The sequence below is a fragment of the Bos grunniens genome, chromosome 10 (assembly GCF_055505025.1).
Source record: "Bos grunniens cultivar Pamir isolate PY7600 chromosome 10, Bosgru_T2T1.0, whole genome shotgun sequence".
Lineage (NCBI taxonomy): Eukaryota > Metazoa > Chordata > Mammalia > Artiodactyla > Bovidae > Bos > Bos grunniens.
This window is the reverse complement of record NC_141174.1, coordinates 51,071,583-51,093,283: the sequence shown is the minus strand read 5'-3', so window position 1 is coordinate 51,093,283 and position 21,701 is coordinate 51,071,583. Positions and strand designations below refer to the sequence as shown.

At 38.8% G+C, this 21,701-nt stretch overlaps 1 protein-coding gene across 1 annotated transcript in view; it reads left to right on the top strand.

Moving 5' to 3' along the window:
- ALDH1A2 (aldehyde dehydrogenase 1 family member A2) overlaps positions 1–21,701 on the top strand; it is a 124,946-nt gene that overhangs the window by 75,911 nt on the left and 27,334 nt on the right. The window contains exons 5-7 of the mRNA XM_086321193.1: positions 3,162–3,223; positions 5,218–5,346; positions 5,473–5,586. Of these exons, the coding sequence (XP_086177319.1) occupies positions 3,162–3,223; positions 5,218–5,346; positions 5,473–5,586 (305 nt within the window). The remainder of the gene's footprint in view (positions 1–3,161; positions 3,224–5,217; positions 5,347–5,472; positions 5,587–21,701) is intronic.

Below are 21,701 nucleotides of genomic sequence, written 5' to 3'. Positions count from 1 at the left end.
AGTTAATTTAAGATATTAAAAGTAGTAGGGTAGGTGATACTTGGATATAGTAAAAATTAAGATGGCTCTTTTTTTGCAATTTGAAAATTTGTATTGGAATGTAGTATTTTTACAATGTTTTATTAGTTTCTGCTGTACAGCAAAGTGAACCAGCTATACGTATGCATATCCCCTCTGTTTTGGATTTCAGGAAGGTGGCTCTTACGTGATTGGCCTTTGGGGAACCCTGGTCTAGAAGCTGGTGAGAGTCAGAGCTGTGTCATACTAGTTGTGTGGGACCTCTGGCATGCCTCCAGCCCTGGTCAGGGGTTACATGTAGGAGGTATAGTTCTTATGTGCCAGGTATCCTGCTCAGACTAAGGGTGTTCAGAATCCTCTTCCACCAACCATCCTAGAATACAGACTGAACTCAAAGGTCTGGGACCCTTATCTCTCTCATTCAGTGCTCTTTTGGGAAGAGCTCAAGCACCAAAATACCCTTTATTTATTTACTGTTTAGAGGAACTTAGAAGAATCTTCAGTTTCTTTCCTTGTGCCTGCTTTAGCTAAATTTTGATTCTGTGAATATTTATCCAGGAAAGTTCTTATTCCACATAACTCAGTTTCCCTTTGGATATAGTTATGGAGTTAAGTTCATTTCCTTTTGAGGTCAGCTTTTAAAGATTGCCCTACATTTTTTTTTTTTCTTCTCTAGTTTCTTCAATAACTTTCAGAATTATATACGTAGTACAACTAAATTCTTCAGCATTTAGAATGGAGAGAGGGGCAATGCTTTATGAATTACCATGCTGTGCTTGTGCAAGTGCCCTGTGAATTCTTCTGAACCATTCTAGTGCTGCTAAAATAAACACCTGTGTTGCTCTTCAGTTCATCTTCCAGTTTTTTTCTTAGCCCTTTGCACTCCATATTGACATTACACTCTCTTTCTATAGTCTGTGATTAATACTTGAATCCATCACCTTACCCATATTATAGCATTTATTTGGGGAGAATTTCCTTGCAAATGATACTCTTTAGCCTCTTGATCATTTTTTTTTCTCCCCATGAAAAATCTTCCCAGGGAGAAGAAACAAACATTTATATCTTCTAAAGGAAAAAATGTGAAAAGTATTAATAGGAAAAAAAACTTTTTCAGAGATTTATAAATTGAAGAAAGGTGGTAACTGGCACTATTGGAAATAAAGATATCTATGAAAATTCTTGAATTGTCTGCATACAAAGCTGAGATAGTTAACTTGATTTTTTAAATATTACTTAGACTTATTATTGTCCTCCTGTGGATGGTTTCCATATTTGGGCTCTTTTTTGTTGTTTTAGTGGAGATACATTCTAAAATAATTTCTTTCCTACAGTTACTGAGTTTACCTACTTCCTAAAGTCTTTAATTTAAAGTATATACATCAAACAAAATTAGGAGACAAGTAGCAGACAAAGGGGAAAACTTTGCGTATACACATGACAAAGGCCTAATGTCCTTAATATATACAGAGTTCTCTAAATGACGGAAAAAGAAGAATAAACCGGTAGAAAAATGGGAGAGGATATAAACCTGAAGAAAAAAATTTTAATGGCTATTAAACATGAAAACATATTCAATCCATATATCATCAAGCACAAATCAAAACAAGTTGTCATTTTCTTTCAGGTTGACCAAAATTTAAATGTTTGAAAAACCCCAGTGTTAAAGGATAGGGAGGAAAAAAACATGTTGGAATTATAAACTGAATAATTTTTCTGAAGGGTGATTTGGCACTATTTATCAAAATGTGAAATGCATGTACATTCTGACTGTGAAATTTCACCAATATGCAGAGATATATAAAATAGTGTTACAGCATTATTTGTAATAGCTTGCACTGAAAGCGGTCTCTTTAGTCCCTCAGGACAGTTTACAGCAGTGCCATTATTTATTGAGCCAGTGGCAAAACATTCAGCAGCTTAAAAAGTGTGTTAGATTTATATGAAAAAAAGTGGGAAAAACCAAAGTGTAGAAGCCTGTGTATAATATAGTCCCATTTGTATTCTTTTGAAAAAGAGAGAGGATAAAAGGATGCATAAAAGGATGCTAATGTATGTCGGGGGGAAAGTTCTTTGAAAAGATGTGCCAGCAACAGATAGCTGTTAATTCTGGGAAGAATTAACATCTCCTCCTGTCCCCACTTTTGTCCACATCTCTAATAGTAATGCTCTTCCTGAGTATTAACAGAGGGTCTCCACTTTCCCCAGTGAACGTCTTTTGAGAGAGAAAACAAGTGTCAGTGAAGTGGCCAAAGAGTTGACAATTAATGGGGGTGGGGTGCGGGGAAGACCCAATACCAAAAATGAAAAGCTTTATGCTAAAAACAGACGTTCTTTGTTTTTTTCCTTTAGCCACTTAAAATAATTCAGATAAACATAATGGTACTTTCCTAAAGAAGAATTTGGTTTGGATTTCCTGGGTATTTGTTCCAACTGCCGCTTGCTCCTATAGGGAAAACAAGGTCATTAAATCATCCTCATTTTTATGGCTGGTTTGAAGGTGGAGGCTTTGGGTTGTTGATGAAATCTTCTTTGAAGTGGACTCTTGCCTTCTTGAAATAGGCCTTGACATGCCTGGGTTCCCCCAGTGCCCAGAAGTGCATTTGGACACCTAGACTGAGTTATAAAACAGATCTTACTTTTAAATCTTGCCTTTTCCAGTTGCCTGGCATTTTAAATTTACCCAATAGCATTTTACTTAGTTTCTTTTTTTTTTTTTTTTAATATTTTCAGAAAGCTATTTAAAATTTTGAGGAACCTCAGTTTTTAACTCAAGTAACTATTCCATATATAAGTATCATTTTGATAGTTAATATAATATTTAATATTTTCCAGTTTCCAGCCACTCCCCGCTCTGTCCCTTCCCCACTGCCCACCCCCAGGACAGCATCTGGTGTGATAAACTCATCCTTTATTTTGCCTTCAGGGCCCTCTACCAGTACTCTGTTTGGGTGTCTGGGAACCGGCTGTGGAGAAACCCTTTGCCAAGTGATAGCTTCTACTCGCTTTAACACACAGTGGAGTGGGAACCATGACCAAAAGTGTTTCCAACTGTATTTCTGCTTTTTGCTGCCACTTGTGTTCTCCCTCTGCAGTTCTTCTCATCTGAACTCTGTGGCAGTGACTGTGCTCGTTTCTTTCAGATGGAGATTATTTTACCTTTACAAGACATGAACCCATTGGTGTTTGTGGACAGATCATCCCGGTGAGTGTATCTCCTCACGCCCCGTATTTATTTTCATTTGAACCAGTTCTCTTAAAGATACATAAAACATGGACTTCAGCAATGTGTGTTTTCCATTACTGGGAGAAAAAAACTGAGCTCATGTTGTTGACATATCTTTAACAGCCTCCCTGCAAATGCTTATTTGAACAGGTTAATAGGGTTTCAGCTTCGTTACCAGGAGTTGAATTCTCAAGTTATGGAATTCTCATGATTAAAATAAGCAAAGCAAAGCCCAGTGTATTAATAACCTGCCTTCAGTTATGGATGTCCATTCAGCTTATGGAAAATTAATGCTTTGTTATATTTGCTTGTTTATTTTTTAGAACTGTGACTCACCATTTTTCCAGGCATATTGTTTGATATGGTCTTTTAATCCCATTCTTTCCCACTGTTTCTTTTCACAAGAATCTAGATAGAAGACCCTACAGAAGACACAGCAGTACAATTAACGTCACAGTCATAATTGAAACCATGCCGTGCTGTTGTGTGTCTTGTACAGGGAAATGGATGTAGTGCTTAGTGTTTGGATTGGAACATTAAACATTGTCTTTTTTTCCCCCCTCTGCCTCATACATAGCCTTGGCACTATACAAAACATCATCGAGTCTTCCAGCAGGAGAGTCTAGCTAATCATTCTGGCAAGGATTTCAGGGGAGCCTCAATTTAAATTCTTAAAGTACAGACAAGAAGTTTTCTCAAAATATAGGAGAATAACTCAAGATAATCTTCAGCTTTGGGAGCCAAAGATTTGGGAGACATATTAATGAATTATTTTAAAGGTCCCCAAACCCTGGGTTACTGTGAAATTTATTCGAGAATGAAAGGAGAAGATGAGAGATTTGGTTTAAGTTCTTCTGCCCCTAAACCACCTAGGGAAATCCCACTCAGATCAGAGCCGGGTTGAGGTCTGTCACCTTAATTGCAGGAACTCAAACCTGCTTTTCCTGCCTTCCTCAGACTCAGTTAGCTGCAGCTTTCACTGACAGGACAAGAGCCGCTTGTCAGCCAGCTCAGCTCAATTACTGCGCTCCCAAGATTTATATACTGTAGATGGAATTAAAACATCACTGTGTACTCCCAAGTTTATAAACAACTAAGGGGGAAAGAAATTGGGTGTTTGGTGAAGGCACGACACTTGTATATTTTTGCAAGCTTGCCAGGGCCAGTGAGAATCCTTCAAGGATGGCAGCTGAGATGCTTCAGGCAGAAACACATTGTGCTCAGGGGCTGGAGCCAGGGCACCAGGGTCTCTGTTTTCTTTCTTAATGAAATTATCAACGACACCTGATAGTACTGAGGCTCATGCCTGCACTTATAACAATACAAGCTTAATATCCTTTTTAAAATTGGTTTAAACCATCTTAGGCCCCAGTCTCAGATACACACATATATTTTTTAGTCTCCATTAGTTTATTTTGCAGTGGCCAGGAGATGAACTAAGATTTTTGCATCCTCATCAGTAGATGTACTTTATTTTTTGTAATTGTGTGTTTTGTGACAATACACGTAGGTAAAGAAAAAGGTACTGCCGTGAAATACACGCTGACTTCTAGGTCTTCCTCTCTGAAGAGCTTTTATACCAGTCTGAAACCCTGGTATAAAAAATCACAAATGCAAGAAAAAGTTTTCATACACAAGAACTTACTGGAACCAAAAGCTAATTTTAAAAACATATAAAATGACAACAATGAAAAGCTGAAACAAAACAAAGACTCCCTTTTTACGATAAGATTTCTTTTTGTGGGTAGCTGGAAAATAGTAATTTGCTGACCAGAGAGAGAATAGGGGAGATTTTCAAGGTCAATCCTGTTCTCTTCTTAATGAAGTAATTAAAAAATCCAAACATCTATACTCTGTGGTGGGACAAGATTTATGTTGAGGACCAGTCTGAGAAATCTGAGAAGTCACAGCTTGAAAACAAAGTAATGGAGGAATATTTTTCCATCTATCAACCCTGAGTTTTTGCCTTTCAGTGGAACTTCCCCCTGCTGATGTTTGCTTGGAAAATTGCTCCAGCTCTGTGCTGTGGCAATACAGTAGTTATTAAACCAGCAGAACAAACACCACTCAGCGCGCTCTACATGGGAGCCCTCATCAAGGAGGTAAGAGAAACCGACCTCAGGAGTGGCTCCCACCCTCCTTACAGTTGGGGCCTACTGGAGCATATCCGATTTAATGTGCTTCATCAGCTTTCACAAGCCACGTTTCCTCCAATTCTGTTTTGTTAGGCTGGCTTTCCACCAGGAGTCATCAATATTTTGCCAGGATACGGGCCAACGGCCGGGGCAGCAATAGCTTCTCACGTTGGCATAGACAAGATTGCGTTCACAGGGTCTACTGAGGTAGGTGCCTGAGAAACCACAGCTTAAAGAACAGTTCTGCAAATGAGTAGAGGGTTTGAGAGAAAATTGAAAATGTTACCCATGGACTGAACACCCAAAGAGCAGTGGCTACTCAAGGTCTTAACAAGCAGATAAGACCTTAACAAGGTCTTATCATAGCTAGAAGACTGATGGGTGACAAAGTAAAGCTGGACATTGACTATTTGTGTCTCAAATCTCTGGATTCTTGTGTGTTCCATTTGTATGAGACCTGTCCCAGAAAAACAAAACCATATTATATTTTGAAATAAAAGGAACATATATCAGAGGCAAAACAAACTAACAAACTGTCCCAAAAGAGTCTATCCCAGAAGCTGGGGTTCTGAACACTTTCTTGAATCAAAAACACAAATTAAGAACTGGAGATGTAAATTAATCTCTGGTCAAGATGAAAATGGAAACACAGCTTTGTCTTATCATATATCCCCAACTCCTGTAGATGCTATTTGCAGCTAACTATGACCATGAGCATTAAAAGGTCATAGAGAGTAGAGATCAGCAATTTTTTTCTGCAAAACACAGCCAGATAGCAAATGTTATGGACTTTGCTGGCAATATGGTCTCTATTGAAACTACTTAACTCTGCCCCTGGAGCACAAAGTAGCCATAGGTAATATAGTATTAACTGAACCCAGCTGCAGGCGAGCACTGCATGTCCTATACTGACCTTGCTCTGGGGTCAGTGGGCTCTGCCTGCCTGTCCACTTCTTGGCTCAAGCACTACTGGGCCACATGTCTTTCAGGAGTTATCAGTCATTCTGGTCAGATGCGACTAGAAGACACTCCTCAGTGAATGGTGCTGTGGTTCAGCTTCTTGTTTGGGCAGGGCAGACTGGGCCCTAGGGCTGGCAGAAGTCCTCATTTGAGGAGATGAATCAGGCCGATCTGCACCCATCTGTGTTCCCTGGTCAGAGTGTGCCCCTAGTTTGGTTCTGTTGATAAGCAGAGCCACTGGTTGGGATTATTGCTTGGTCACTGCAGATGTGAATTCAGTCTGCCAGGATTTGTGTGTTGCAACCCCTCCCCCTCTCTCTGTTGCAGTCTCATTTCTGTGGTGGTTGAGCTCTGCAGATTCCCCTGCAGTTCCCATGGTGTGAGATCAGAGTAGTGGCTCCCACAGGTCAGCTCACAGTTCTGAGTTCTCCTTTCCCACTGGAGAAGCCAGAGGGTCAAGAGAAATGTCTCCCCATGATGCTGCAGTGGCCTCTGGGAGGGCAGTATAGTCACAATGTAGCTGCTTTTCTTAACCCTTCTCATGGGTCTCTGGTACAGGGGAGTGCTTCCCGCTTAACCTTGTGTTCTAGGGTCCTTTAACAATTGTTCCTTACGCTTCTTGTGAAGGAAAGCAAAGTCTGGAGCAGTCTGTGTTGCCATCTTGGTAACATCACTCCTCAGTATTTTCACTAGTACCAGATTGCTTTAATTATAAGATTTTAAAAGATGTGTTGGAGTATGGCAGGCAATATACCCTCCTATATGGTTTTTCAAAACCTTTAGGCTGTTCTTGTACATTCTTTCAGATAAAATTTCAGTTTGGTTTTCCAAGTACCTTACCTTCCTCCACACATCTCTCATTGGAATTTTGATTGGCATCCCATTACCTGTCTGTATTAAATTGAAGATGAGTGTTCTTTCTAGAAGACTGACATCTCATCCAGGAACATGGTGTAAAGCTCTTCAGTTATCTGCCCTACAGTGTTCTTCACTGATGTCATCATTTACATCTTAGGCTTGTCTTGATAAATTAATTTCTAGGGATTTTTTTTTTCTTCCGAGGATATTTCAATTTAAAAACTGAGCACTTTTTTTAAAGTCCCAATACTATGTGTTGGAAAGTCATGTTGAGAGGATGACCTAATCTTTTAGGCCAGACAAGAAGTGACATAGTGGATCAATAAGAACATAAGTGCTTGTTTCCAAGTTGCCTGGGTTTAAGTCTCTGTTTTGCCATTCAAAAAGTTTTTTAAACTTTTAAAAAGACTGAAGTATAATTTACATACAATAAAATGCATTCATTTAAGTACCAAATACACACTGTCACATAACCATCACCCAAACTAAGATATAGAATATTTCCATACCCTGAAACATTTCTCATACCATTGGCCCCAGGCAATCAGTGACCCTCTTTGTTAATTTTCCTTCCTCTCTTTCCTTCCTTTATATAAATGGAATATACAATATGTACTCTCCCGTGCCTAGTGGTGGTGGTGGTGGTTTTTTTGGTGAGGGGTTTGTTGTTCAGTATTTAATCAATTATTGATATGATTGGATTTGAATCTCCCATTTTCACTTTTATTTTCTACTTGTCCCATCTGCTTTTTGTCCCCTTTCTCCTCGTTTTCTGCCACATTTCAGATGAATTGAGTACTCCATTTTATCTTTCATTTTGGATTATCAGCTAAGCCTCTTTTTAAAGTGGTTGCTTTAGTAATTACAATGTGTGTTTTAATCACAGTCTACTATTTAAAAGTATTATGTTATACTGTAATGTAATAACAGTACAACGGAATTCTTCTGTTTTTCATTGCATCCTTCATGCTGCAGCTGTTCTAGAATTCACTGTAACGTATGTATGTAGCCCATAGTACATTGCTACACTTCTTGTTTTAAAAATTCAACTATCTCTTCAAAGTGAAAGTGTTAGTTGCTCAGTTGTGTCTGGTTTTTTGCAACCCCATGGACTGTAGCCCACCAGGCTCCTCTGTCCATGAAATTCTCCAGGCAAGAATATTGGAGTGGGTAGGCATTCCCTTTTCCAGGGTATCTTCCCAACCCAGGGATCAAACCTGGATCTCCAGCATTGCAGGCAGATTCTTTACCATCTGAGCCATCATGAGAAAACAAAATTATTTTACATTTACTCACATACTTACTGTTTCTAGCCCTCTCTCTTTTTTTTTGCCTATGTTTCTTTCTGATATAATTTTTCTTCTGTATAGAGAGCTTTCTTTAGCATTTCTTATAGTGTGGATCTGTTAGTGACAAATTCTCTCAGCTTCTGTTTATCTGAATATTTATTTTGTTTTCATTTTTTATGATTTTTTGTGAATATAAAATTCTGATTCAACAGTTTTTATTTTGTTTTATTTTGCTTCAACACTTTAAAGATGTCATTCTGTTTTTTTTAATGACTTGCTCTGTTTTTTATAAGTTAGCAGTCATTCTTATCTTTGTTCTACTATATATAATGTTTTTTCAAATATGTATGCTTTTCCTATCTATTAATTTTTGAAAGGATGCTGAACATTGGGCCCATTACATTATGGACCATGTAGATTTTGTTTTCTTTCTTTTAAGAGTGCTGGACTTTTTTCTGTTAGGTAATTAAATCACTTGCAGTACAGGTTGACCCTTTTGACACTTAATTTTAAGCTTCATTAAGGACTAGTTTATCTTTTACTAAGATAATAAAATATATTAAGATTACTAAGTTGGGATCCTTCTGGATTTTGTAGTGAATATTCTCAGTGTTCAACTAGGTCTTTCTACTCTGGTTAGTCAAAACTCAGACGTCCCCAACCCTGTATGAGCACTGAGGATTATTCAGCATACAAATTCCGTGATCTTTGTTCTTTATCTCGTCTCGTGAAGTATACCAGTCACCACAGGTATACAGCCCGAGAACTGATGGGACCCCCATAAGTTTCCTTGACTGCATTGTCAGTACTCTCTGGTACTAAGCCTTTTACTTTTTAACCACCTCATTCTCTCTAAACTCTAATCTATTTCATCATTTCAGTGAGATCAGCACGTTCTACTTTGGTCTTAACATCCCATGATGCAAAAGGTCTTCCCTTGTTTCTTTTCTTTTTTTTAAATTTTTAAAAAATTTTATTTTTAATTGGAGGATAATTGCTTTACAATATTGTGATGGTTTCATTCCCTTGTTTCTTTTATCTCTAGAATCACAGTCCCATACTGCATGATATTCCATTTAAAGGAGGCAATTTCATGTACTTTTCTAGTTGTTTACAGTGCGAGGGCAAGTTCAGTGACAGTTTTTGAGAAATAGACTGCCAGTTATTCCTACAGCCAAAATGAGTTTATTCAGAATCAGCAAAGAATTGCAGTTTGGGGTCTACAGCCATGGCAAACCCCATGCACATCCTTCCACAGCAAGGAGAGTACTCTTTTAAAGAAGGGAAAAGGAAATTGGAGAGCTGTAGTAAACAGAGTCCACTGGAGAAATTGAGAGTTTGAAGTATAGTTGCTTTTTGTTGCCTAACTTGTGACAGTCTCCTCTCATTGCGTGAACTCTTGCCAGGTAAGAAGAAGTTTTTCTTTTTTCTGTTGGGCTCTGCTACTGTCATAAGTGGTAGAGCTCCCTTTTCTGATCTCCCAAGTCTATTTTGATTGAGGTTTGTGTTCATTAATTTTTTATATTTTCTCCTTTTGATCAAGACCTTTCTCTGAAAGCATTGCTGGTAAGGAGTCCAGTTTTCTGGTTTCAGCAGCATTTTATCTCTCAGTGCCGAGAAGGACCTTTGGTGTAGTTTCTCACATCAGAGGGAAAGCATGCAGATTGAAAACCTATTGAGGTCATATTCTACTAACAAGGAAGTGTAGGAGGGAGAACTCTTTTAGGCCATTTTTATGTAAAACCCTTGTGTTATCAAGATCATAGACATCTGAGATCTTCTGAAGTATCATGTCATCATTAAAGGTCTGGCAGGCAAGTTTCCAATAGACCTGGTCCAGATTATCTTGGGAAGGCTGTCTCATCAGGTATTGTCTGCTTCAATTCCAGGGAATCTTTACTTTCAGGTCCCCAATGACGTGCAGGCCCAGCCAGAGTTTGGTGCTTTCTTTCACTGTATCACATAAATCCAAAGTCTGTTCCCTGGAGTTCAGTGACACATGGGTTGGTTAGCAGTACTAGATAGAGGGATCTTTCCAGCAAGGTTGAAGGAAGTCTTTCTGTAAGTTTTTTCCAGTAGATAGAATCTTCACAGAGCGTAAGGTGTGCTGCTCAATGTCTTTGTCTCCCAAGAGCACACTGTAAAAAGATTGCTGTACCAAAACATGATTGCTTTCATTTTTTTTTTAATTTTATTTTATTTTTAAACTTTACATAATTGTATTAGTTTTGCCAAATATCAAAATGAATCCGCCATAGGTATACATGATTGTTTTTAATAGAAGCAATTTGGCCTTTGCAATATTGCAGAATCTTTCTTACCAGTGAGTCAAGAGGCAGGAGCCAAGTGCACTGGGCATTCAATGACTATTTCAAAGTGTGAGAGTTTATGAGTTCCAAAAGATATCAATCTAAGATCTAGAAGTACCGCTGTGGTGATGCTTTTGGCCAAGGTTTTTTAGGGACTCTACAAATTTCCTGTTGAATCTTAACAATATCATTAGTGCATTTGACTAAACTAGAGGGTTGACAGTGGTAAGTATGGTCAAAGTCTTGTGAAACTGGCCAAACAGTGCACAGTTGTCTTACTGACTAGTAAGATGAGTTCCTTGATCACTATGAAGTTAAAGAGTTGTCCAGGTAGTGATAATCTTTTTCAAAGGGACTTTAGTCACAGAAGAGGCAGTAGCCTGTCTGCAGGAGGTGGCTTCAGCCCAGTGTAAAAACATACAGACTAGAACTAAAACATATTTATATTCATGAGATGGAGGAAGTTGTATGAAATCCTTTTCCAGACCTCACATGGTCATTAGGCAGTTTGAAATGTCCAGGAGCAGTGCAGACAGGCTTATTTGGGGTATATATTTCAGACAAATGGGTTAAGTGATAACTTCTTGGAGCCGTAATGTTGCCTCACCAATGCTGATTCATGAATGCTATCATTTTGTCAGTAGACCAATGGTTTGTCAGTAGACCAACAGTGGTTAGGAGTGAGAATTTTAGAATCTCCACTAGGACTGAGTTGTTATTTGGTCCAAACCAGAGCTTCCTCTTTTTGTCAAACCAACAATTGTTGAATTTCTAGTCTTGTTTTCCCTTCTTTGAGGCCAACAGTGTTTGGCTTCTATACTTTTTCTAAAAGTCACCATTTGGGGAAATATCTCTTTGGACCATGCCAGAGGTTTGGTTGTTGTTGATTTCTTTAAGGGCAGCATTCTTTCTGGAAATGTCAACACGGTGATTTCTTTTAGCTTACAGAAAGTAAAGTTTAGAATATCCTGAAATCTTAATAAAAGCAGCAGGTAAAAAGTATTGCATCCAATAATTCTTGAATATAAGGGTCATTTAAAATTTTGGCTTCCCTGGTAGCTCAACTGGTAAAGAATCTGCCTGCAATGCAGGAGACCCCAGTTCAATTCCTGGGTTGGAAAGATCCCCTGGAGAAGGGATAGGCTATCCACTCCAGTATTCTTGGGCTTCCCTGGTGACTCAGACAGTAAAAAAAACCACCTGTAATGTGGGAGACCCAGGTTTGATCCCTAAGTTGGGAAGATCCCCTGGAGGAGGGCATGGCAACCCACTCCAGTATTCTTACCTGGAGAATCCCCATGGACAGAGGAGCTTGGCAGGCTACAGCCCATGGGGTGGCAAAGAGTCAGACGTGACTGAGTGACTAAGCACACATGTAAGGAAGCCATGTTGCTCCTACAACATTCCAAAATCATGAGCTACTCTGAAAGCATGTCTACTATCAGTGGCACTTTGAAGGACAAGCCTGTGTAAGAGTATATAATTCAGCCTGTTTAGCCCAAGTAGCCATAAGTAAAGATGCTGCTGCAACAGTATTAAAAGGAGTTGTAATATCATGCCCAGCACAGTATTTGTCATTGTCAGTTTTTAAAAAGAAACCATCGGAGAACCATGAGAAGTCAGTGTTTCCTAAAGCATTTTCCTGCATATCATCTCAAGGAGTCAAGCGGAGACCTGTCAGTGTTAAGCAGTCATGAGGGACTTCATCAGTGACAGAGGGGAGAAGAGCAGCAGGGTTACCTTTACTCTGTGAAAGAGTTCTATGAAGAGCAGTTAACATAAAGACTTACAGGAGGTGAGGCAGGGTCTGAGAAATGTTGGCTATGATGAGAATTCAGGTGAGCTTTTCCTACATGAGGTACAAAAGTGGTTAAAGGGGATCCCATAACAGTTTTGTTTTTTTTTTTTTGGTGGCCTTCACCAAAAGGGCAGTGGCAGTTTTTTAACTAAAGAAGGGAAAAGTAATTAATTTCCCCCTCTTTCTTGGAGGAATTCTGGAATTATATTTCCCTAAGAAATCTCAGGTGAAAATGGATATGAGGAGCTGAGAAGAAAAGAGTATTTATCTCTCAAAGGGTCTAAACCAAAGGGAATAGATTCAGAGAAAGAAACTCGTGAAGTTCACTAGAGAGCCTCACTGTTTGAACTGTCTCAGGACTCTGAAAGAGTGCTGCTTTATAGTAGTAGGGTTGAGCACTGAGATGTGGCTCTAATGTTAGGACTGGAAGAGATTCAGCCCCAGTCTGGAGAAACATTTCTCTAAGATGAGTAAGAGGGAGGGTTGGGAGGAGCCCCCTGTAGTTCCTCAGAGCCACTTCCTTGAGGATTAGGACAGTGGAAAAACTAGTTAAGAGACCTGAAGGTGCCAGAAGTTTGTATTTGTAACAGTCTCTTTTCCAATGTCCTGGCTGTTTTGCAAAGGTAATAACAACTAGGAGGGTTTTTTTGTGTGTTTTGTTTTGTTTTAAGGGGTCTTCATTTGCTTGAGTTGAAGATTAAGAATTTTGTTGATCTTCCTTTTAGATGACTCCTCTAAAGTGGGAGAGAGCTGGTATACCAGATTAACTGCATCTGAACTGGACATCCCATGGGTTACCCATCCCATCCTGGTCCTTTTTACTAGAAGGGAAAGGTCCCAGTTCAGCCCACTGATAAACACAAAATCAAAAGCTCCCCACGTGGGATCAACATTTGAAGGAAGACCAAAATTTTCCTTAACAATCTGAAGTCGAATATAATTGTCATGAACAGGTTCAGCAGATTTTTGTGTGCAAGCTTGAATTATGTCCCAGTCAACAGGCTTTGGAAAAGTCCAGAAATTGCTTGATGAAGTTGTGTAGCAGTTGCCTGAGTCTGATCATATAAAAACTTAGTGGGCTCATCTCCAGCTTTAATTCTAGACACCTTTCAGGATTCTCCTTGTTAGCAGTTTTCATCCAGTACTGGGCCTGGCCTTCACCAGGAAGGATATGAACTAGCAGATGTAAACCAGAGAAACCAGGTTGATAAGTTTTGTTTTATGTATCCCTTAACTACTCATTGTGGATGTAGATAACTTAACTACTTTTGTCTTTTAACTTTCCTGCTAGCTTTATGCTGCTGCTACTGCTGCTAAGTCGCTTCTGTCGTGTCCGACTCTGTGCGACCCCATAGACGGCAGCCCACCAGGCTCCTCCATCCATGGGATTTTCCAGGCAAGAGTACTGGAGTGGGGTGCCACTGCTAGCTTTATAGGTGGTTGATTTACTATCTTTATCATATACTTGCCTTTCCCAATGAGATTCCTCCTTTCATAATTTTCATATTTCTAATTGTGGTCTTTTCTGCTTAGACAAGTCCCTTTAACATTTCTTGTAAAAACTATTCTGTGCTGCTGAACTCTTTTAGCTTTTACTTACCTGTGAAACTCTTGATTTTCCCTTCAACTATTAATGATAGTCTTGCTGGGTATTTTTGATTGTAGCTTTTCTTCCTTTCATCATTTTAAATGTGTCATGCTACTCCCTTATGACCTGCAGAGTTTGTGCTAAAATGTCAGCTCATAGTCTTATGGGAGTTCCCTTGTATATAACTAGTTGCTTTCCCTTTGCTATTTTTAATATTCTCTCTTTAACTTCAATTTTTGTCTTTTTAATTACAATATGCTTTGGTATATTCCTCTTTGAGTTAACCCTATATGGGACATTGCATTTCCTTTCCCTAATTAGGCAAGTCTTCAGCCCTTATGTCTTCAAATGTGTTCTCTGCCCCTTTCTTTCTTCTTCTGGGACCCCTATAATGTGAATATTAGCACATCTGATATTGTCACAGAGGTCTGTTAAACTGCCCTCATTTTAGAAAAATTATTTTTTTTGTTCAGCTTGGATGATTTCCCCTACTCTGTCTACTGGTTCACTAAAATGTTCCTCTGGATCATACAATCTACTGTTGATGCCTCCCAGTGTATTTTCTATTTCAGTTATTGTATTCTTCAGCTCTGTTTGGTTTTTATATTTTCTAACTCTTTGTTAAAATTCTCATTGTGTTCATTTGTTCTTCTCTCAAGTTCTTTGAGCACATTTATGATTATTACCTTGAACACTTTATGTGGTAGATTGCCTATCTCCAGTTTACTTAGTTCTTCTGGTACTTTATCTTGTTCTTGCATTTGGAGCATATTCCTTTGCCACCTCATTTTGAGGGAACCCCAGTGGCCCCCTTCCTCTTTGATAGACTCTCTAAGATCAGCTGGTGGGTATGACCCAGGCTTCTTTCAAATTAGTGTTCCTGCCTTGGGTCTCAGAACATGTTCTGTGTGTGCCCTTAAGAATGGAATTTCCCACAGCTCTTTGGGTCTCCTGAAGGTAAGCCCCACTGGCCTTCAAAGATAAATGTTCTGGGGGCTTCTCTTCCTGGTACAGAGTCCCCAGGCTGGGAAGCATGGTGTGGAGCTCAGACCCCGGCTCCTTGGGGGAGCATCTCCACAATTGTTCTTATTCTCCTGCTTGCAGGTCACCTGTCTAGGAACATGGGCCTTGATTATATTGCATCTCAGCCTCTCTAATCCACCTCATTGTGGTTCCTTCTTTGTATATGTACTTACAGAAGATCTTTTCTGCTAGTCTTCCAGTCATTCTTACCAGTAATTACTCTTTAAATAGTTATAATTTTGGTGTGCCTGAGGGAGGAGGGTGAGTTCAATGTCTTCCCACTCCACCATCTTGGCCACTTCTCCTATTTTATCTTTGCATTTAATTTTAAAATGTTACTTTGCAGAAAGGCAGTTTTAGGCTCCTGACAATGGAAACTTCAAACTACCAATTGAAATATGTGTTTCATTCAGTTTGGGAAATTTTAGAGCTATTCAAGTTTGAGGATTTCAAAAGTTTCCCATAATCGCCATGGATATTCTAAATTGCCTTTGGTTAGGTAGGTTTCAGGCAAATTTTCAGTTTACCATTGTCTCAAATTAGATATACTCAATGAGGTTACAAATTTATATACTTCTGTTTATACAACTAAAGTCATAAGAATACAATCCTAATGATGTTTGGATTTAGAAGTCCTTGGTTTCTTTGGTGTAGGATATTCTTAAAGGATTATAATCCTACAAATAACTAATTTCTAATCTTCTGGGGTGAGATAATTTGATTATTAGTTTAGTATTGATTTTTTAAGCTTTAATTTTTGAATATTACAGTTTCTGGTCATATACATAGATTTGGGGGGCTGCATTATTTTTCACTGTCCTTTAGTCATTATTCTCACTACCCCAAGTAGCATCTGATGTGTAGTCAGCAATCATTTTAAGTATTTGTTAGGTATACAAAGGAGGAAAGATTAAATTTGAGAAATAAAAGCTTGATCCCAGAACTAGAAGGTGATGAACACTTTCTTTCTTCAGAACGCCACTAATAGCTTAGGGATTAATATTTTACTTTGTAGCTATATAATTATGAACCACTTAATTCTGTACAAAATTTGCTTAATAGTAAGCATACATTTTTCAGAGTTGTGAGAATTAAATGCACAATGAGTTTTTATAAGTTGTAAGCAACAAGCACATGTTAGTTTGTAATATGTTATTAGCATCCTAAAAAAATGAGAGAGTTCTGTAGGTTGGATGGTCTGTCAAGGCTTCAAGAGAAAGAGAGATTTAATATTAGTCTTGTAGGATATGAGTAAGTAGAGTAAATTGGGAAGAAATAGTTCAATGGCACCCCACTGCAGTCCTCTTGCCTGGAAAATCCCATGGACGGAGGAGCCTGGTGCGCTGCAGTCCATGGGGTCGCTAGGAGTCGGACACAACTGAGCAAATTCACTTTCACTTTTCACTTTCATGCACTGGAGAAGGAAATGGCAACCCACTCCAGTGTTCTTGCCTAGAGAATCTCAGGGACAGGGGAGCCTGGTGGGCTGCCGTCAGTGGGGTCGCACAGAGTCGGATACGACTGAATCGACTTAGCTTAGCAGTATTTCAACAACTAGAGGCTGAAGAGTACAGAAAGTCTTAGTGAAGAGAATAGGGATTGAGAGAGGGCTTAGGGAGAAATGTTGGGAGGCAGATGAACTAGAAAGTAATGTTGCAAATCAAGCCATTGAAAATAATTCTCAGTTTAAAACTTGAGGCCAGAGTGTACAAGACTTCTCAGAAAAAGACATCATATAAAAATCATACACCAATGTTCTCTATGAATATAGACCCAAGAATCCTCAATGAAATACTATCAAACAGAAATCAGCAAATTAAAGGATTATATAGTATGACCAAATAGGATTTATCCCAGCAATGGAAGGTCAGTTTAATACCCAAAAAATCAGTCAGTGTAATATTCCACATTGATAGAACAAAGGACAAAACCATACAGTCATCTGTGTAGAGAGAAAAAAGCATTTGACAAAATCTAACACCACATAGAAGCATACAAAAATATTATTCCTAATTGCCAAAAATGGGAACAGTCAGAGTATCCATTAGATGATGAGTTGATGAGCAAATTGCGGGTGTGTCCATATCCATACAATGGAATGTTGTTGTTGTTCAGTTGCTCAGTCGTGTCTGCCTCTTTGCAACCCCATGCAAACAGGCAGCATGCCAGGCTTCCCTGTTCGTCACTGTCTCCTGGAGTTTGCGCAAACTTAGGTCCATTGAATCAGTGATGCCAGCCAGCCATCCCAGTGGAATATTATTCAGTCTCAAAAAAGGAAATACCAATGTATGCTTTGCCATGGGTGATTCTTACCAACATGCTAAATGAAAGAAGCCAGTCACAAAAGGCTACATATTGTGTGATACTGTTTCTATAAAGTGTCAATAATAGGCAGATCTGTAGACAGAAAATAGGTTAGTAGCTTCCAGGCGCAGAAAAGAGGGGAGAATGGGAAAGGACTACTAATGGATATGAAATGTTCTGGAATTAAAATCTCTTCTAAAGTGAGAAGCCTGATAGAGATGGGGAAAAAATAGCCCTGTAAATCTAAATCATGACAGATTGAGGAGTTAGTGTGTGTCTGATTTCCTTGTGCCTTGAACACACTTGGGAGAGTGAGACAGTGCTGGACACCAGATGTTCAGTGACTGCTGAACACATTTTCCAGTGTTCTAGTGGAATTATTTTTATATTTAAGGGACACGAAAGTGTGTAAAACTTAAGTAAAATATTAGGTTTTCTTCTATACCCATTTTCCATAAATCATCTTTCTAATTCTCAGATTATATTACTCTTACCTAAATTCAGGCCAAGTTAATTTCCATCTACAGAACTATCCAGTGTTTTATGCTAAATAAGCAAACGTAGTAACTGAGCTGATAGGTTAATAATCTGTTTGATCGATCTCGTGATCAAAGAAGACCTCCTCACAGAATTTTACATTAATTTAGGGAGTTTTGAGCTTTAATGTAGTTCACCTTGAGTGTATTTATTTCACTCCTTTCTTTAGAGTCTCTTAAAAAAATACTCTTCATGGCTTTGCTGAAATGAAAACTGGAAAGAATGTTGCATCATTCCACCTCTTAAAAAACTAGAGGAAGGTATTTTTTTCAGTAAGGTATGCCAAACACAGTCTTCAAATCATTCCAAAAGCAATCAAGATTAAATATCAGATCTATATTAGAAAACTAGACATAATTTAAGCCTCTCTAATGGTGGAAGGAAAGTTATGACCAACCTAGATAGCATATTCAAAAGCAGAGACATTACTTTGCCAACAAAGTTTCATCTAGTCAAGGCTATGGTTTTTCCTGTGGTCATATATGGATGTGAGAGTTGGACTGTGAAGAAGGCTGAGTGCCGAAGAATTGATGCTTTTGACCTGTGGTGTTGGAGAAGACTCTTGAGAGTCCCTTGGAGTGCAAGGAGATCCAACCAGTCCATTCTAAAGGAGATCAGCCCTGGGATTTCTTTGGAAGGAATGATGCTGAAGCTGAAACTCCAGTACTTTGGCCACCTCATGCGAAGAGTTGACTCATTGGAAAAGACTCTGATGCTGGGAGGGATTGGGGGCAGGAGGAGAAGGGGATGACAGAGGATGAGATGGCTGGATGGCATCACTGACTCGATGGACGTGAGTCTGGGTGAACTTCGGGAGTTGGTGATGGACAGGGAGGCCTGGCGTGCTGCGATTCATGGGGTCGCAAAGAGTTGGCCACAACTGAGCGACTGACTGAACTGAACTGAATGGTGGTGTGCCTTTGTTCACAGTACATGTTAATATTTAATCTTCCCCATGCTCAGATGCATGTCTGTAGGTAAAGGATGATTGTACCTAATTCATCGATTTTAAGGTTGAAGTAAGCTAGTATATCTAAAGTTTTTAACACAGGGTCTGGCTCTTAGTAAGGTGTCGATAAATATTAGCTGTTATTGTTTTATATTTATTTTTAAATGAAATTTATATAACAATATAGTCTTGGGAAAATGTGTAATAGAGAAGGGGGCTGGATTCAGCCAACCTTGGATCAAATCCCGGCTCTCATCTCTCATTTCTTCATCTGTTAAGACGGTTAGGAAGAACTCCTTACGTGTTTATTTTTGGATTAATGGAGCTAGTGTTCCAGTCCTGTTGTTGGCATACTGTGAGAATTCAGTGAATACTAGTTAAATCTGATTGATTCTAGTTGAATCTATTTGCAGATAATGTCTGTCAAAAACTAATCTCTGCTTTGCTCTAGAAATTTTACTTTCCTTTTGTTTGTTTTATGGCTTTTATAAATATTTTACAAATATTTTTGTCTTCTAATAAATGTTTATTTTGTTTGTTTTGCTGTTCTAGTTCACTTTTTTGGAAGGGCGCCTGGGTGCTTGCTTAAATAAACTGATTATGAATTCTTCTTTTATTTTTTTAAATGGAATAGTATACTCCATTTAGACAGTGGTGTTGTCAGAGGACACTTGGTACCTATTAAGGAACTCACGATTTTACTATGGCCTAGATGAGGGGCCAATCCTACAACCAAAGTCTGCCAGAATTAGGTTCTGGTGTAGGGAGAAATGTCTTTGTCGCAAACTATAATGTAATTACCATTGTTGTTCGTTGTCATGTAGTTACGATTGTTTTCAGTAGTATCACTACCTTCCCTATAGTAATGGGGAGGTGAGCTCTGGGGAAGAGAGGAGTGATTTGTTTAAATTCAGATTCTTGAGCACCACCCAAGATCTTCTAAATTAGAAACTTTCAAGTGGGTCCAGGAATTCTTATTTTAATAAGCTTTCCTAGTGATTTTTATGTCTATTAACATTCAAGAATCACTAGTTTACACATATTTTGAAGCAGCCTACAAAGAGGTGCCCATGATGATCCTGGGGTGAAATGATACTGTGTGGTGGCATTGGAGCTGTGTTAACCTTACAACATCCTCTGGGGAAACATGCCCAGAGCACAGGAGAACTAGAGAAGATGGGGAGGATTAAGTTCAGAAAGAATTAAGGTGATTTTACCAAGAGTCAGTTCAATGCTCTGTATGCCAGGTGAACCCCAGAATTCCCTCATTTGTAAGATAAGGAGTGAATTAAGGGAATATTTACCAGTGCCTGACATGGGAGATGGAAAAGGCAATGGCACCCCACTCCAGTACTCTTGCCTGGAAAATCCCATGGACGGAGAAGCCTGGTAGGCTGTAGTCCATGGGGTTGCTAAGAGCGATTTCACTGTCACTTTTCACTTTCATGCATTGGAGAAGGAAATGGCAACCCACTCCAGTGTTCTTGCCTGGAGAATCCCAGGGACGGGGGAGCCTGGTGGGCTGCCATCTATGGGGTCGCACAGAGTCGGACATGACTGAAGTGACTTAGCAGCAGCAGCAGACATGCGAGAGACTGCAATCGCTTATTGGATGAAAGAGGAATTTTATGTTGCTCACGGAAGCCCAGAGAAATCAACTGATGGGTTCATAGAAAACTTTACCCTATAGGCTTAGCTGGTTAGATTTTCTTCTTGAGAAATTTTTGTTGATTTAGCCCTTATCTGCAGAAAATCGGTATTCCTAACGGAAGGTCCAAGGTTTATTTCAGTCATAATTGTTGGTTTCTGAACATGGAAATTCACCACCATTTCCCACTCCAACTCTCTTCCTTCCCTATAAGATCATCAGTATAAAAGATTTTCTACCATAGCAACCTAATTGGTTCATTAAGTTTTTTATTTACCAATGTGAAAGTAATCCAGTCAGTCAGTTGGTACAGTATTTCATGTGGAATATTTCCCTGAAATAAGTCATTTATAGTTATGAACCTCTCTTTTGAGCTCCAGACTTCTATTTGTAGCTCTGGAGTGGACACTTCTACCTGGATATTTAATCTGCTTCAGGTAACAGGTTGATTCATGACCTGAACCCTGCACCTTCCCATGTTCTCTAGCCTCACCAGACTGCTTGCAAATCTTCAAATGTGGTTTGCCTTTCACAGTTCAACTGTAACCATGCACATGCCTTTTTTTCTGACAGAAATGACCACCCTTCCATCATCTACTCAATGAGTTCCTAGCTCAATGATTCTGTTCTATCAGCTGTGCAGTTAAATGAGAACTGGTCAACTTATATAATGAGTATGATGCTTTATTTTTATTTAGATTCATAATCTCAAAAATTGTCACCCTTCTACTTCTAGTAATTTCTTTTATTAGCCTTTAATCTGTTCTTTATTTTCACCACCTTTTGCTTTCCTTTAAGTGTATATATTTTTTCATCTTCACTTTTTCTTTTTCCCTTTTGGGCTTTAATTATTTTAAAATTTAATTAATTCATTCTAATACATTTGACTTTAATTAATACCACTAAATCACATTTGAAATAGTCATGTGGATTCAATATCATTTCCCTACCAGCAGTTCACAGAGGACAATGAAAAGATGTATGGTATAATTACTCTAATAAAATAACATTTTTACTTCTTAATATGTCTTTATTAACAGCTTTATTGAGGTATAATTG